The sequence below is a fragment of the Conger conger genome, chromosome 3 (assembly GCF_963514075.1).
Source record: "Conger conger chromosome 3, fConCon1.1, whole genome shotgun sequence".
Taxonomy (NCBI): Eukaryota; Metazoa; Chordata; class Actinopteri; order Anguilliformes; family Congridae; genus Conger; species Conger conger.
Window position 1 is genome coordinate 17,384,980 of NC_083762.1, and position 17,402 is coordinate 17,402,381.

General features: G+C 41.3%; 1 protein-coding gene across 2 annotated transcripts; it reads right to left on the reverse strand.

Moving 5' to 3' along the window:
• Positions 1-1,838: 1,838 nt before the first annotated feature.
• On the reverse strand, positions 1,839-16,417 carry atl3 (atlastin 3). Of its 2 annotated transcripts, none has more exons than XM_061234829.1 (14): positions 16,280-16,417; positions 13,961-14,188; positions 13,532-13,666; positions 12,757-12,861; positions 10,093-10,143; positions 9,587-9,643; positions 8,775-8,867; positions 7,890-8,028; positions 7,434-7,561; positions 6,038-6,094; positions 5,017-5,088; positions 4,594-4,785; positions 3,970-4,209; positions 1,839-3,481 (listed from the first exon to the last, which is right to left on the reverse strand). In XM_061234829.1, the coding sequence occupies exons 2-14, from the start codon at positions 14,165-14,167 to the stop codon at positions 3,419-3,421; spliced, it is 1,539 nt and encodes a 512-aa protein (XP_061090813.1). In that variant the 5' UTR covers positions 14,168-14,188; positions 16,280-16,417; the 3' UTR covers positions 1,839-3,418. The 2 variants fall into 2 exon arrangements, with proteins under 2 accessions (XP_061090813.1, XP_061090812.1); XM_061234828.1 differs by having other exon boundaries at positions 13,961-14,223; positions 16,280-16,381.
• Positions 16,418-17,402: the final 985 nt, after the last annotated feature.

Sequence of the window (17,402 nt, forward strand, 5' to 3'; positions counted from 1 at the left end):
GTAGTCCATACAGGACAACATTTGGGGCTCTACAACACATATTGAAATTCCGTGCAAATGCAATTTTAGGAATTTTAAAACCTGTCTGAATTGGGGCACTAGGCATACACAAGAGTATATTCATTTTTAATTTTATGCCCTAATATTTAGATTGATCTACAGAACAATTATATTGTTCAAGAAAGAAAAGTGATTTTATGTTTCCTCATTCATTTGTCTAACAACTTATCAGTTTTGGGAAAAACTTACCTCAGACACTAAGATTTAGTCATTTTAAGTGTACTGATCACAGCTCTAAGGAACCATAAGACTACAAAAACCAAAAGTCTACAGATTCTATACAATTATGGCAAGCCCTAACCACGTTAAAATATTGCAGAAGACAGCAACTGAGACAATTTAAGTTTCAGGAAATGTGTCCATGGCAGAGGCAGGGGGAAGGAAATGTTAGGAAATGTGACAGCTACTAAGAAAGGCTGAGAGAAAATGTATTTGCCAGGAAACTGAGTAGACTTGAACCAATTTTTCTGTTCATTATTTGTTTCCTGACTTTGCACTAGCTGGTCAAAGTGAGCTGAGCCTTATTATATGTTAATTAGTTTAATATGAATTTGTGATCTTTGTAGCAAAATTAAAATCACAGTCTGATTACAAAAAAACAAGACAATTAGGTTTACTTTGCTTTAAGGTTTAACATCTTGTCAGCCACTGATGTTGCGCCAATTCTTAATTAGCTTGTTATTGATAAATGTATGAGCTGCCACAAATACAGACATTGGCCATTGATTGTATTTGTGATGCAAGAACTAAGGACAGCTACATTTCCGATATTTTATCATGAAATAACTGACACAAATAGACGAGCATCAATAATGGACGCACTGTGCAAGTCCTGATGCATCATCACCCTCTGTGGGTCTTGCACTGCACACCTCTGCGCAGTGTCGGCGGTGGTGCAGCGTTCCCTCGTGTTGCTACAATATGTTCTATTCAGAAAGACGGCAACACGTTGCCACAGATTGGGCGTCTGTTCGTCATTGTACTGTGTCATCGTAGGCTATCTCTCTCTCGCTGCCTCTCTAAGGTTAGCTGAACTCACTTCCAAATAAGGAAGCGAATGGTGGTGGCGATGCGCGCGCCTCACACAACCCCGCGCACACCAGGAGGCTCGGCGGCGCCGATCGCCATATAAGGCAATAAGGGTATTTCATTTCTACAGCGAAATTCATTCAACGCGAGAGGGTGCATTGAACAGCGGAAAAAAAGAGAAACGAGACAGAATTCAGACAGAGGAGAAAGGGGAGGAGGAACAGTGAAAGAGGCAGACAAAGTATAAAGAGGGAGGAGCATGGACAGTCTGTTGCTGTAGAAAATGAGTGGACAAATAATCTTTATTTCAGGCTGGGGGATTTTTAAACACGTTATATTGCGCTGCTTGTGTATACACTTTTTAGCTCAGATCATTTGTATGCGCAATCAAGATATCTGTAAAATATAGGCTTGGAAATTACAATTTTATACAAACATGGATTAATAAACTAGAATAATCTTCAAGGAAACGGAGGTAAACAGAAATCACTGGCTACTAACGTGCAATATATTTGGCATAGCAACAAAAAAGGTATAAAACTGATACATTTGAAGGACCGTATTTATGGGTGAGTGCTGTCATCCAGTGGGCGGATGGAGACACTGCACCAAACATCCGACATTGGAAACGACAACACAAGCAACTTAGGAGTCCAAAATAAATGCTACTCAGCTGTATTAGGCAAGATACACATAACAACAGAACAGATAACAAAAGGGAGTTTACAGAGAGTCCAACCACGGTAAAGTACTGTTTATTTCAAACATTTAAATTTTATTTGGTTTAAAAGCTTTTTACTTGTTTCAGTAATATATGTCCAGTACACAAAGGCATACAACAGAATAATAAAAGTAAACAATGAGGACATACAATTAAAGCATACAATATATATTTTATTGCTGGAATGAAGTGTGTGCTTGCAGTGCAACAGTAGGGAGAAATGAGCGCAATAAATGCACAGAACCTAAATTCCACATCTATGTCTTACACATTATGATTTAAGCAGGCACTTCTACACACAATACAATGGCATACAATTGAACATGGAATGTGAGGCAGTATGGCAAAGAGAAGAACTGGACTTGCCACCATTAAAGAACATCCAGAAAAACATTATAACCAATATACTCATTTTAGACATCACAGGACAGGTGAAAATGATCTTTGAACCGTCATCTGTCTGTGACTGAAAATAGAATGGAGTAGTTTTTACAATGAAGATATTTCACAGACCAAACAATACATTTGCCTGAATAAGTCGTTTCAGGACACTCCACGCAGAACTGAAACTGGAATTAGTTTTACAGGACATGGAATATTATTGGATAGATGGAAATCTCTAAACACAATACAGGATATTCCTTTGGGAAAATAGTCAGATGGGAGCAAGCATCAATCAGGAAGCAGTTATGAAAATACTTACCAGGATGGGATGGATTTCAACTAATTGAGACAAGTCAATGAGTCGAGGGTGTTTAATGCTTGGCAGAAGTGTTCAGCAAATTAATAATAATAAACTACATTGTTCACACAAGACAGGAAGATGAGGGGGATAGGACATAGAGGGGAGGAATGTCAGAGCTCAAGAAATGATACATTATAATATGCCATTGTTAAATGGTATGGCGATACATAGCAAAAGCCCACTGCACCCTAGAGCACCCCTGGGGGCATTTATGATAACCACGTCATGTAGATTAATATAAGGCACAGCAGAGAATAAAGGGTGTTGACATATACAGAGGACCTAAACTATGCCAATTATTAGGGTTGCCCTGTGATATGAGAAAAAAATGATCACTGTTTTCAAATATGAGCTTGACTTCTCAGTTCTTTGGGGGGAAAAAACCTCAAAAACAAATATATATATATAAATAAAAATCCAGGGGACGTGTTTGGTTATGTAGGACAGACTCGGTAGAGGGACCTTGCTTGGTCAGTTGATCAAAGCTTTAAATTTAACTCATTACATGGGTGGGAGATCTAGAGACACAATGTGAACGAGGGGCAGTAGAACAAGCACAAGCAAGTAAGGGGGTGAGGGATGGGGGGTTGGGGGGGGATAGAGGCCACACCCAACCTTGAAGATTAAAGCTGGTTTGCACTCCATGGTGCCATGCAGTTGAGCTCTTCTCGATAATGCTGTGTCACTGCAACATTGTGTAATATAGTGCTTGTGTTTTTGAAAGTGGTGTGCTGGTGAATTTCTTGAAGTTGCATTGGGTTTTCTTGTGAGAATGGTTACGCTGGAATGTTGGACCAGTGTCGCACTGCATCTCTACTTTGCATTGTAGGATTTCTCATCTTGCGTTCCCGGAGGTTGAGAAGCTAGCTGAACTTCTTGTTTGGGACAACTGCTGTTCCTCTTGACTTGTTTAGCACCACTGTGGCCTGAAAGATAACCATCAAACCATAATCATCTTCCAATGAAGGAAGAAGAAAGAAACGCAGAAAGGCACAAACCAAGCAGTACCAACTACACCCTGATCTAAGACAGGTTTCCATGGAGATGATTTAAATAACTCCAGCCATTCATAACAGCCAAAGAAAACAGTCACCATTAATAGGTCTCCATACTGAAACTTTTAGAATTCTGAACGATCAGACTAAAATTTGCAATTAAATTAAATAAATACAATTCTGTTGTTTGATAAATGGGAATGACACAAAATAAATATCGCAAAAATAGCAAAACCATATGAAAAGGGATCAGTTTCTGGAGATGAAATGTCAAAAGGAGGAACTGGGTTTGGCCTGAAATGTTCAACACACACCGTTATACAATATGGCTTTAGAAAAATTACTGGAATCTATTATAAACACAGAAAAACGGTCACAGCGGTACGGATGCATTCACTATCACACCCCCTTCTCTTTACCTGCTCCAGAACCACGCCGGCTGCCTGGTCTATTGCAGTGCCCACCCCCCGGTATTTGCCCGAGTAGCGGATGAAGGCCCAGGTGAGCATGGCGATCATGGCCAGGAGCAGCACGATGTCGCACGCCGTGGAAACCGTGACGAGGCCGATGAAGAGCAGCACCCCCGACAGCACGTACAGGAAGCAGACAAGGACAAAAAGCACTGCGGGCGTCCGGAATGCACTGAAGATGTTCTTGGACTGGGAATGTGATAAAGGGAGCAATCGAAATGGTGACAGTTAAAATGTGATTTCTACAAAGGATGAATGAATAAGGATGGTTTAATAGAAAGAAAAAAAAAACATACACATAGATTTGAAAAACTCACTTTTACATAGAGATGGGCAACGCATATTTCTTACCTGTATCCTCACCCATAGGCTGTTTACTATACTGACTACAATTCAAAGCCATTGAAAAGGTGCACTTAAAAGTGGTGGAAAAACATTTAAGAAGTGTTAAGAATATGAAATAATTTATTTTCACACACAGTGCCTCCACTCACATTGTTCTTGAGAAGCTGAGATTATCGCACAGCCGAACGCTTTCAGCAGAAAGGAAGTGACACTGCGTCCGTTTCTCACCTCGTTGTGCTTGCTGAAAGACTGCCACATTACATTCAGCTCTTCTTCCAGCTCCGCGTGGTAGCGGTCGCAGAACTCCTGTCCCCCCATTTTTTTGGTGGAGTCGAAGAGACGAAGGGACTCGCTACGGATGAAGTTCTGTTTTTCTTCAAGGGAATCTGGGGCAACATAAGGCAAGTCTCCTCCACAAACCTGCAAGAAAGTGACATATCATAATAACATATAACATTCCAGGGATATTTTGTAGTCATATATTTAGATGCTGAAAAATACAAGTTATATTTATTTGATTTCCTAGGCAAACTATGGCATCCCTTCAGTTTTGATGTGTAGTTTAAGCCGAAGGTATACCATAGTCATATTTCAATTATCCTTCTTTGATCTGTGGATGCTCACTCACTGATCCCAGAACAGCGTACGTACCTTCTCCATATTCTTGTAGTACTGGTCTTTGGCTGCAGCCACTGCTGCCAGGTTGTTGGCCTCTGCTGTGGCCTGAGAAAGAGACAGACAATTTTCATGTCAATGATTGGTTGGAAACGATGCTAGATGTGCATGAAACTACCCTACCCAGCATGCAGCTTTGAGACTTATGCTGCATTCAAAAGTACAATGGAACTCAGTCAGAGTTCCTACTTGTAAACTCGGGGCAAACCCATCTACCTAAATTTCACAGAGAAGCAGTTGCCTCACACAACAATGGCAGTAACCATGGAGGCACACATTGTGAATGGCAAACCATAAACTAAAAGGCAACGTAAAGTATTATTTCCTGCGTGACATTAAAACAAAACATACTATGTGTCAATTATGTCACCAATCTTAATAGTTAGCTGGTATGGGTAAACAATCTCTGAAAGTGAACTTATCTGTAGTTATGAGACATTTCCCTTTTTTTTTTTTTTCTCATTGTGAAATATAGCACATTTACTAATTTGACTTTTTCCAATTAGCTAACAATGTAGCAGGGGGGAGCACAGTTCACAAACAAAGTTACTGGTATATTTCTGTCCTTGGGTTAGTGAAGGATGCTGACAATTCAAGTGCTTTTACACTTGCCACATGAAAAACATGGATGACTGTGGAAAAACCGGTGTGTAGTTTGTTTACATTTGGCATCGTGCACCTGGAACGCTTGGCGGTCCGAAGTTGGAAATTTTAACTGGGAAATTCCAACCTCCCACTTTGAATGGAGCGCAGCATAAGGACACATGAAACATGGCCGCTGGACATTCAAACGTTTATACAGAACCAATCACAGCTAGCGAATTTTACACATTGGAGAAATTGGAGTCAGGACCAAACAGCATGCATTTAACGTCTAGAATCTTGCGTTCTACGAGCATGAAAGGGTTGGGCAGAGATATGGTAGAAGCGGTGAAAATGGTTTGTGTGACATCGCTAAAGCTTGATTGTGTTGCGTAGGCTGTTGAAGGGAAGGCACCTGTAGCATTGACTTGGGATGGGGTAGGTCCTCTCCCTGGTAGATCTTGATGTAAGCCTGAAACAACAACGATGAACACAAAGATATAACTACGAGAACAGAAACCAAAGGTGCTGGAGTATGAGTACTGCAGAACACCTCACTATCATTCCCTCACCTCCCTGCTAAATACAGTACTGTGCAAAAGTCTCAGGCACCTGTATAACATTCAGTACAGATAAGATTCTTTCAAAAATAATTCAATGAAAGATCTTCAATAAACGTACTGTACATTTTACATTACATTTTAGTAATTTGGCAGAATAGTTAAAAACTGTCCTGCAGTTCTATAAGACAATCAGCAGGGAAATTATTCCAAGCATGTAGGAGAACTTGCCACAGTTCTTTTGCAGACTTTGGTTGGCTCCTTGCTTCTGACGTCAGACAGCCTTGATCAAGTTTTTATTTAAATAGTAGTCAATTGCTTTCAGTAATATGTTACTTTTTAAATTAAATCCAAAAATGTCTCTGTAAAATGAAATCTTTTGGAAAATGAATATTTGGAAATCTCAAATGTGTTCTTTTATACGAACACACACAAATAAATAAGCATAATATATATATATATATATATATATATATAAAATAAAGTCTAGGGTGCCTAAGACTTCTGCACAATACTGTAGGTCTGAAGAGGACTGCTACCAGTGAGGGCTAGTAAGTGGGATTATAAAATGGCAGGCTTGGAACATTGAGCAGATAATTCAATATGTGGCTACATTTGTTTTATATGTGTAAGAACAATGAGCAAATATGTGTGTCTGCTCTTTTCGTAAATTAATATATAAAAGGGCCGGGCCTTCAAAATGTCAAGGGGCAGAACCATCGGTGCATTAGGGGAAAAAAACCCTCCTGATGTCTGACCTCACTGTGCATCTTTGTTTGGTAGATACCCTAATCTAAGAAGAGAAGAAGAGAAACTTCAAACACTGATGTACAGATAAATGGGAGTGGCTTCGCTGGGAAACTGAAGCCTGCATGGGTGGAATGCAGCTCAACTATAGTGTCCTCTACTGGAGGCATAGAACCAGCGGGCCAGATAGAGACACAGAAACAGGGTTACAGAGAGAGAAAGAGAGACATGCAGGCAAACTCAGAAAAGAGTAGAGAGGTAGAAATGGGGGTAGAGAGAGACAGAAACAGGGGAACAGAGAGACAGAAACAGGGGAACAGAGGGGCAGAAACAGGGGTAAAAAGAGACAGAAACAGGGGAACAGAGAGGCAGAAACCAGGGTACAGAGAGAGGCAGAAACAGGGGCACACAGAGAGACAGAAACAGGGGTACAGAGAAACAGAAACAGGGGTACTGAGAGAGACAGGAGGATGAGCAGGGAGGGGACAGACAGAGCAGCTTCACCTTGAAATACTCCACCAGGCCGCGGCAGGTGACCTTGTTGCCGTTGATCTCCTTCTCTGCCATGTTGTCGGGGTCTAGGAGATTGGGAATCAGCTCGCGGAGCTGGTCCTTGAACTCTTGAGCCACATCTGGCAGGCAGGGAGAAATTCATCAATCAGGGAACAGATCCGTCAATCAATAATTCAGCTAGTCAATAATCCAATCAGATCAATCACACACCAAAAAACATTTGCAGCAGTAGCCTTTCTGAGAGACTTCAAAATCTTGAATTATTCAGGCACAAAAAAACAAAAAACAAACACAACAGGCCAATAAAATCAGCATACATACAGTATACATGACACACAAACATTTCTGCACAAAAAAAACCAACAACAGGGCCACAGTCACAGGTGGACAGAGCCACAGTCACAGGAGGACAGAGCCACAACCACAGGTGGACAGAGCAGGCCATACCCTTGAGCTGGCCGTTGAAGGCTGGGCTGGTGGCGACCTTTAGCCCTGGGTGTGGCAGCAGGAAACAGGTAATGGAGTTGAAGCAGGAATCGATGTGCTCCCGCACAGTCTGTAGCTCTTCATGTTGAGCCTCCTTGACCTGCACATCACAGAACCGTTGAACAGCACCCTTCCACACTGCCAAACAAGTCTGTGATGCTACTGTATGATCAAAGTTTGACAGAGCGACAAGCAACCGGAACCATGAATCACTAAAAAGGGATTGGTTCCATTGCGGTTACGCACGGTCTGTTATTGACTGGCCTCCCTTTGACAGATTGTTTGGCTGCAAGATCCTGGCAGGTTATAAACCACTGACTTCAAATAGCAACTACCTAGTCTATAGAAGCCTCCAGCATCCTAAGGTTACAAGGCCGTTCCCTTCATGACTAGGAAATATCCATTAATTTCAGTGTTTTTCCCAAAGCTTCAGATTCAACAGAATAAATTATTTGATCAGCTGGTCCTAGACACCACTCTCATAAGGCTGTGATGTTCAGTGGTTTTCAACTCAAACTTAACCATACTGCAGCCTGTTATAAATTATCAATAAATATAAATGAAAACATTGAATGTATGAATCTGTAAATCTCTAAAAACATGAATTCTAAAACATAATTTCTTTTTGATACGCAGTACACATCACTTATGTAGTATTACGACTCCTGAATGACAACTAAACTGAAATGAGGAGCAATAAACTAGATTTTTTTTGTTTAGAAACAAGCTAATTAAATATACAGCATAGAATATAACCAGTTCCCTGGGCGAGATATGATTTGCATCTTGACAATGTCATTTTATGGAATTTCACCACTATCGCACAAGGCATGACACAGTAATTACCTGCAAGCGTTTGTCTAGGAATTCACTGCCGCCTTTGAACCCGTAACCATACTCATAGGGAAAGCTCCAATCTCTAATGAGGAACATCAGTGACTGAGGGAGAGACGGGGAGAAAGAGAGAATTCATTCTTTTAAAATCTGAAGAACACATGAGTGAAATAGAACAATGACCCTACTGACCACAAACAACAAATGCCATTTTAGATTAATAGCAATCTGTATAATCTGTATAGAGAGGGAGAACACAACTTCTGAAGACTACTAATATGCAGTAATATCCTAAGATGCTCTCTAGTGTGGCTTTTGTACGACACACACACACACACACACACACACACACACACACACACACACAATGTTTTTAGAGATGGTCACTAATTTAAATTAATCATAGGGAAACAAGTGTTACTCCATCTAGTGCACACCAAATAAACAGCCCTTTATGACCATGTTATGAATTCTTGGCACACCCAAGCAGGCACTTTTTGTGCCTTGCCAGGCATATTTATGTGTGCCAAGCCCTGGCTGGCTCTTTAATAGAGGAATCTATTAATGTAGATAAGACACAATGGAACCGAATCTGCATTCTGAGTAATATGAGAGAGAGATGATACAATGATGTGCCCATTTGCAGAGGCTAACATAGGAGTGTGCATCAGGAGTCCATCTTCAAATAATATAGTTAATTCCAGGAAACGTACATATAAAATATTATAAAATAACCTGGGGTGGCCCTCGCATTGCTTCAGATGGCATAAAAAGCAACCACAGTGAGAGTTAGAAGAGGCTGATGCGGGTATGCGGGTTCCCACCTGAAAGGGCTTCAGGAAGATCTCGTCCATTGCGAGTCGCCCATACTCTGTGAACAGCTGAAGAAGACAGGCAGCGGAACGGTTACCACGATTGGTTGCACTCGTTTGCAGTGTGATTGGCAGGTGTATGAGTGTCTATATCGGTGTGAGGCTGCGGAGGAGTGATGGGTGGGCACAGTATACCTATGAGAAGGGGCACTATAAATGGTAGGTGCAGTGCCATATGCAGTGAGTGTGTTTATAGCTGAGGGAGTAGGCAGGAGAGTATTTTGGCAGGAGCAGTGCAGCTGCACTACATAGTGAGACAGGGAACAGTGAGTGTATTGTGGAGTGCGCAATTAGTGGGTATAGTGGTGTATTTGTTTTTTTTTTCCTGTATTTTTATCATTCTGTGAAGCACATCGGGTTGCCTGTGCATAAAATGTGCTATATATAAAGTTTGCCTTGGCTATACGGTAATGTGTTAGAGGGGGAAGGGCAGAGGACATGACTGGCAGAAGACTAACCTGGAGCTGCTGCAGGTCGTCCTCTTGGATGTTCTGAGACAGGTTATAGATCTGCATGGATGCAAATCACAATAAACAACAGCCATCATCAAATGAAAACAATCAACACAAATCAACATCATTAAACACTCACATTCCATTCCAGCGCAGAGTAAAATAGATTAGCCATAAACACTTTTTTTCCTTATGCAACACATCATAAAAATGATCAACATTATCGTGTTATATAAGGCAGGATAATGACCTGAAATCACACTTAATTGTTATCTCCTTCCATTTGTTATTTTGTGAAAACATATTTCCAAGTACTGCATGTATGGTTTCCATCAGAAGTGTAAAATCAATTTCCAATTTAAAAATGTAATAGACAGTTAATATTTTTAAGTTAGTTATTTACAATGTATCTTCATAACAGATCAGATTTTTTATACAGATATGATGCATATTTGTCATATTTACAGTGCTCTGAAAAAGTATTTGTCCCTTCCTGATTTCCTCCATTATTGCATATTTTTCACACTGAATGGTTTCAGATCTTTAAACAAGATGTTATGTATACAAAGGGAACCTGAGTAAATACTAAACACATTTTTTAAAAATTGTTTCATTGTTTCAAAAAGTAATTGCCCCCTCAAATTGAATAACTGGTTTCACCATCTTTAGCAGCAATAATTCTGTTAATAAGCAAACACTTCCGTTAATTTGATATCTTTCACATCGCTGTGGAGGAATTTTAACCCACTCTTCTGCTTTAATACAGACAAACTGGTAGGTTTTGAGCATTAACAACTCTTTTCAGGTTCTGTCACAGCCTCTCTATTCAAGTCAAGTCAGGACTTGGACGAAACCACTCCAAAACAATAGTTTTGATTATTTTCAGTCAATTAGATGTGGACTTGGTAGCGGTGTGTGTATTGGATTATTGCCTTGTAACATAACCCAATTATGCTTCAGCTTCAGCTCATGGACATTCTCCTGAAGAATGTTCTGGCACAGAGCAGAATTCATGGTTCCAGATCCTGAGCAAAACATCCAGACACCATCACACTAACATCACCATGTCTGACTATTGGTATGATGTTCTTACTGTGAAATGCTGTATTTGCTTTACACCAGACATAAAAAGGTTCCACTTTTGACTCATATGACCATAGAACATTATCCCGAAAGGTTTGGGGATCATTCACTTGCTTTTTTGCAATTGTGAGATAAGGATTAATATTTATCATGGTTAGCAGTGGTTTCCACCTTGCTACTCTTATGAATCCCTTCTTTGCCCAGTCTCCTCCTTATTGTAGAGTCATGATCACTGATATAGCTGAGGCTAGAGAGGCCTGCAGGTCTTTGGCTGTTCTTTTGGACCTCCTGGATTAGTTGTCACTGTGCCTTTGGAGGGATTGGGTGACTTGGCAGGCTAGCCCCTCCTGGGAATATTCGCCACTGTTCCAATTGTTCTCCATTTGGAGATAATGACTCTCACTGTGGTTCAGTGGACTCTCACAGCCTTAGAAAGGGCTTTGTAACCCTTTCCTGCCAGATATATTTCAACTCTTCTTTCCTCAACACTTCTGAAGTTTCCTTTGATCATGGCATATCAAACCTATTAATTTGTCTGAATGCAGGCAGTTCTGCTTATAAAAGAGGGCTAAAATACCTCCACAGCAATGTGAAAGTTTAAGATCAAATTATCGGAAGTGTTTGATTGCAGTTCTTGCTGCTAAGCAGTTACGTACTCACAGGGCTGATTTGGGTGTTTGATAACTTTTTTCATTAAATAAATTAAAAAGTCATTACTGTTTAATGTTTTATAAAATATAAACCATTCTGTGTGAAAAATCCAAAATAATAGAGGAAATTAGGAAGGGAGCAAATACATTTTCACAGCACTGTACTTTTTGACAATTCCTTATGCTTCATATTAATTCCAATATTTTTTTGGGGAATCATTCAAGCATTCAGTCCATATTCAAGGTAGACTGACAGTGCATTTATCTCTCTTTTTAGTTTTAAAGAGCAACTGAGCAGCTGGAACATGTTATCTTACCCAACATTATACAGTTGGAGCATGACAAGAGTAAACCCCTAATAACAGCATTAGCTTGCTAAAATGACTTGTGGCTGTACATATAGTCAGCTACAGCTAGCTAACCACCAGTTTGCTCGGCTGATACAGCACTATGCTGTTCATCATTGTACCTGTCTGACTCGTATCAAATTCACCTGAACCAATGCCCATATTTAATGCGCTTGAACCTGTTATTACAGCCCTTTACAAAGAATCTGGGAGGCCACCACTCCCCAAGTAATGTGCAGGGAACATGGCTGTTGGAGTGAAAGAATGGCTTCAGATTTACTTTGATTATGCTTTCCTGATATATTTGCTTGTGGAACTGCAACAAACAGGAATAGCACAATGATGCACATACAACAAGGGAAATGTTTAATTGCATGGTTTGCATCACAATTTGACTTGGGAGCTTTCATGCGACACCATTATTTCCATCCCCGGGCAAGCATATCCAAAGACATACAAACCAATGCGTTGTACTAAATGCAAATTCACAGACTTGCACAACACAGCACAGCCATGCAAAGGGGAGATGCAACCACTTCAAGAAGACACAGAGACGCAGGTAAGACAAAAGACAGCCCCACACAAAGTACCTGTATGGAGCTGGTCATGGTGCTCAGGGCAAAGATAGTGGCGCAGTCTTTGACGGTGGACTGCGTATCAAAAGCACCCTGGGTGTCCATCAGCAACACTGCCACCTGCAAAAGCACAATACCGAGCCTCTTAATGCAGCACACAGCACACCATCATGCTGTCAATGATAATGTCATCCACTTATCACAATCAGACTGTCACTGTGAGCCGGTGTCATAATTATGTTTCCCCATCAGTGCCATCTGTATGAATGAAAAACAGAGGTTTTCCTTACAGAGCCAAAATGTCATCTAATTAGGGCTCCTATGATTAATGTTAGGCAAGTCAAAGAGGCCTGTGTCCTGGGCACACTGCAGTATATACCGTGTGTAATTGCTGTAGATACATACAGTAATTATTTAAGTCATGCATTTAGTTATTTCAACTACAAAATTAATTTACAGAAAGCAGTAATATTCAGGTAACACAAAGTTAAATATCAGTGTTATGAATGCCTTTGTTACAAAATGACTTGTTATATAAAAAAATAAAACCGTGCTATTACAGTATCAGAATACATAACGATGGAAACAGGACATTTGGCCCATCTCGTCTCACTAGTTACCTACAAACGTGCATTAAGCCAGGAAATGTACACCCCGCAGATCACTGCCTCTACTCCTTTCCTTGCCCAAACCCCAGTCAAAGCACCCTCCTTCACCATCAACATTAAACGCACTGAGAGAAGCTGGAATATCACACACATTAAAGACGGGGAGGCGCAGGGCTCAGTACCTGAGTGCCATCGCTCTTCTCCACCAGGAAGACCTCACTCCACAGCTGGATGCCCGTGGTCTCGGGCTCCGAGCCCCCCCTCCAGGAGAAGCCCGTCAGTGGCTCATCCTCCGCACCCAGCCACTCCTCCTTAGACTGACAGACCAATAGAAGAGACAGGGTCTGTTATCATCAGTGACCAATGGCCACAGTATCCTTTCTTGCACCACCAATCACCACTCAACTGATCTGAACCAATCAATATGGGGTGGAGAACCAGGCATTTCTTTTGAGGGATAATTGGTTAACAAAGCTCCATTCCAAGAGGTGGTACATGAAGCCCCCCCTTTTCCTATAGGCCGCTGTTTAATGCTGTTAAAACCACAGGTAGAGAGCTCTGACCTACGGAATCAAAAGTATGTGGGCACAGAGAATCCGTGAAGCACTGACCTTTCCATACATGTATCGGATCATGAAGTCCAGGATGAAGCTTTTGCCCTTCCGGAAGGCTCCGGCGACAGACAGCACCACAACATGCTTTTCCCGCAACTCCGGAGCGAGCAGGACCTGTTCCAGTGCCTCCACGTCAAGCGAGTAGGAGTGGTCATCCTTGCTCACAGTCACGATCTGGACTGGACCAGGCTCCTTACCCATCATTCACACACTGGTTGTGACTGCCTGTGAGTGACAAAGCTTTGACTGGGGCTGATGACCTATTACAATCATCCACGAGAAAAGGTTAACCCCTTACCTGATTATTAACTTAATAGCACATACATTTTGTACATTCAAACATAAAATGTGGTTTATTTTTTATGGGGAACAAGTTCATTATAAATGCACATACAATTCAGATACTTTAGCTGCCTGAAGAGCCCTGTTTTTTCCTGTTAATCTGAGCACACTGTAGAAAACACAGCTAATCACTTAAGCTGCCAGATCATGGTGGTTATTCACAGCAGCACCGTTTCTCAGCTGAAGTGCGTATGTGTGATGCTGTGACCCAGCTGAGGCCCATATATGCTTCTCGACCACACACTGGCACAAATGCTTTGTGAATGAGGCTCTTTGTTGCTGCAGCACTAGCCAGTCTCACCCACGGGCAAAAACACAAGGCGATCAAATGAAAAGCTAGCCAGAAAACAATATTCACTATTAATGGATAAATAGTTAACACTTTTCGCAGCCATCTCCATCGCCATGGTGTACATTTACATTTACATTTTAGTCATTTGGCAGACACTTTTAATCCAAAGCGACTTACAAGTGCATAGGTTCTACCACAAGTCAAAGCATCACATCCAGAACTAGGAAAATACACATGGAATGCTGTTCTAAACATATAGTCATCATCATAAGTGCATTTTTTTGGGGGGGTTAGACAAGGATAGGGGTATCAGAAAGGGCGGGCGGGGGAAATCAGGAGGGAGGACTAAGGTAGAGTTTGAAAAGGTGTGTTTTGAGTCTGCATCGAAATAGGGGGAGGGATTCTGCTGTCCTGACAGCGGTAGGCAAGTCATTCCACCACTGAGGAACCAGAACGGAAAACAGGCGTGAACGTGCAGCTCGACCGCCAGGTGCACGTAGAGAGGGAACCATAAGGCGACCAGAGCTGGCAGACCGGAGTGGTCTAGCTGGGGAGTAGGGAGTGATCAGGGATTGTATGTAAGGTGGGGCAGTCCCCTTAGCAGCCTGAAATGGCAACACTAGGGCCTTGTGTAACATGAGAACGATCCTCGACTGAATTTACGAGGATGAGTTAAACAAGCAATTAAACTAGATTTTGTTCTTTAACTTTCCCCAGTACAAGACAAAGGTAGTAGGTGTGACAGGAATTAATTTGTGAGGCGTGGCACATGTGCTCCCAAGAAGTGACATGCCAGAGTTGGGCAAAGAACAAAAGAGTCTGACAGCCGGCAAGGCGGTGTGCGAGTAACACTGACTGACTTGAAATATATGGCCGATAAAAGGGAAGAGAATGTACCACCACGTGGGACACCACCTCAGCGTGAGGAATAGAATTTGAAATATTCAGTTCCACCCAAAACCTCAAGAGAATCCATGTTCTCTCAAACCATTGCCGTTTCAACTAGGAACAAAACTCTTGAACTTGAAGAATGTCAAGTGACATTGAGGGATTGTAATGATAATCCTAATAATGTCTTTATAATTAGTTGACAAGACATATTCTGGCGTTTCATCGATATCTGCTTAAGCAAAATATCGACAAACATAACAGTGGTTACTGAAATAAATCATATCCTGAAACAGTCCGTTTCGCAACATTATATCTAATACATTGAGCACAGCTACATTTGGAAGTCAGTTTCGTCCATTACAGATACGTTCCTGCTAAAAACAGTACCTAGGAAGAAAACCTAGGAAGTTACTGTAATTATAAAAATGATTGATGGTAAAATAAATTACAACTATGCATTTGAAAACTTCAAGTTTCAACAAGTAGTTGGTTTAAGCAACTGGGCTTCAACTTGCTTGTTTTAGACCGTCCTTCTAAAAAGAATTGGAATACGGACAAAATAGGAATATCAACTGAATTCATCATCAATAACCAACCAATCACCACATTAGTTATTGAGTGAAGCAGGCGAACAAGCTAGCTAGCTACTGCTCTTCACAAGCACGCAGTCAGCCCTTCGTTAAAACACACAGAATTACTAACACCACGGTAGGATTTGTATGGTTCGCTATTCATGCATTTACGATACAGCACAATATTATGAGGAAAGGTGCGATTTAAGTTGTGCATACCTTGATCAACCGATGGAGTGAAGCAATAGAGAGAGCTTCTTTTTTTGGTCTTTGAGCAAAAAAAACAAAACCACCATCCAAAACTTTTGGCTACCTACTACGATTCCATTGACACTTCCCGCATCAATTGCCCTATAGGGGATGTAGTTCGTATTTTGAAATTCATCGTTGATTCCAGAACTCTATAATATCGGTTGAACTACAGATCCCAGGTCACTTGGCGTCAGAGGGATTGCGCCCCTAACTTTATTATGGGAGGTGTAGTCCCTTTCAATCGCTGCGAATGCGGAAATTGTGCATAGGTGGAACCACAGAACTCTACGGGTGGGACCGAGTTCGTCATTCTTTCCGTGCCTCAACGACACACTTTGGCAAAGAAAGCAGAGATCTGATTTGATTTGAAAAATTATGACTGGTAGACTTAGACTTAGACTTAGACGCCATGTTTGCATGTGTGATTTTGTTACAAAGCTTGCTAAAATAATCATTGAAACCACAAACTATCTAGCTATCTTACCTGTGGAAACAGGCATTCGTGTATTTATCTAGAGCCATATTTACGTTTTTTTCTTCTTCTGATATACAATTTACAGCAAAAAGCTTTGCTTTTTGTTTTTTACTAGGGTGTGCCCTGACTTCTGGGGCGAGGCAGACACCGCCCTCGATCGCGATTCTCAGTACGTAATGACTGGCATTATGATTTTGTCCAGTGTACGATGCTTTCATCGACAACATGTGGCTTCGGTACATTGGGCAGAGCCAGGAGGAAGCAGCAAGCTGTGGCAAAGAAATGTAATACTCTAGCTGTAATTAGGCGTCCCGTAGTAACCACGTTTTGCCACTAGAGGGCAGGGCCGTCACGGTGCTGGTCCAAATGAACCAATGTACTGTATGGCGTTCTCATGCATTATCCAAAAAAAACAAAAAACATTTTACAATGAAATAGAATGAGACAAACATACATGTAGCCCCAGTATAGGCACGATAAGATCTGCACAGCTGTTGGGCCCTTGAGCAAGGCCCTTAGCCCTGCATTGTTTCAGGGGGGGTTATTGCCTGCTTAATCAACTTTAAATTGCATTGGATAAAAGCGTCAGCTAAATAATACATTATTATTATTATT

Bases quoted from the DNA above. Each gene is read 5' to 3' on its own strand.
- atl3 (XM_061234829.1), bottom strand. From the start codon at position 14,167: ATGATGGGTAAGGAGCCTGGTCCAGTCCAGATCGTGACTGTGAGCAAG. The intron at 9,644-10,092 runs GTTAGTCTTCTG...TGTCTTCTTCAG, and splicing joins ACGACCTGCAGCAGCTCCAG to CTGTTCACAGAGTATGGGCG. The intron at 3,482-3,969 runs GTAAAGAGAAGG...GTTATCTTTCAG, and splicing joins CCGGCGTGGTTCTGGAGCAG to GCCACAGTGGTGCTAAACAA.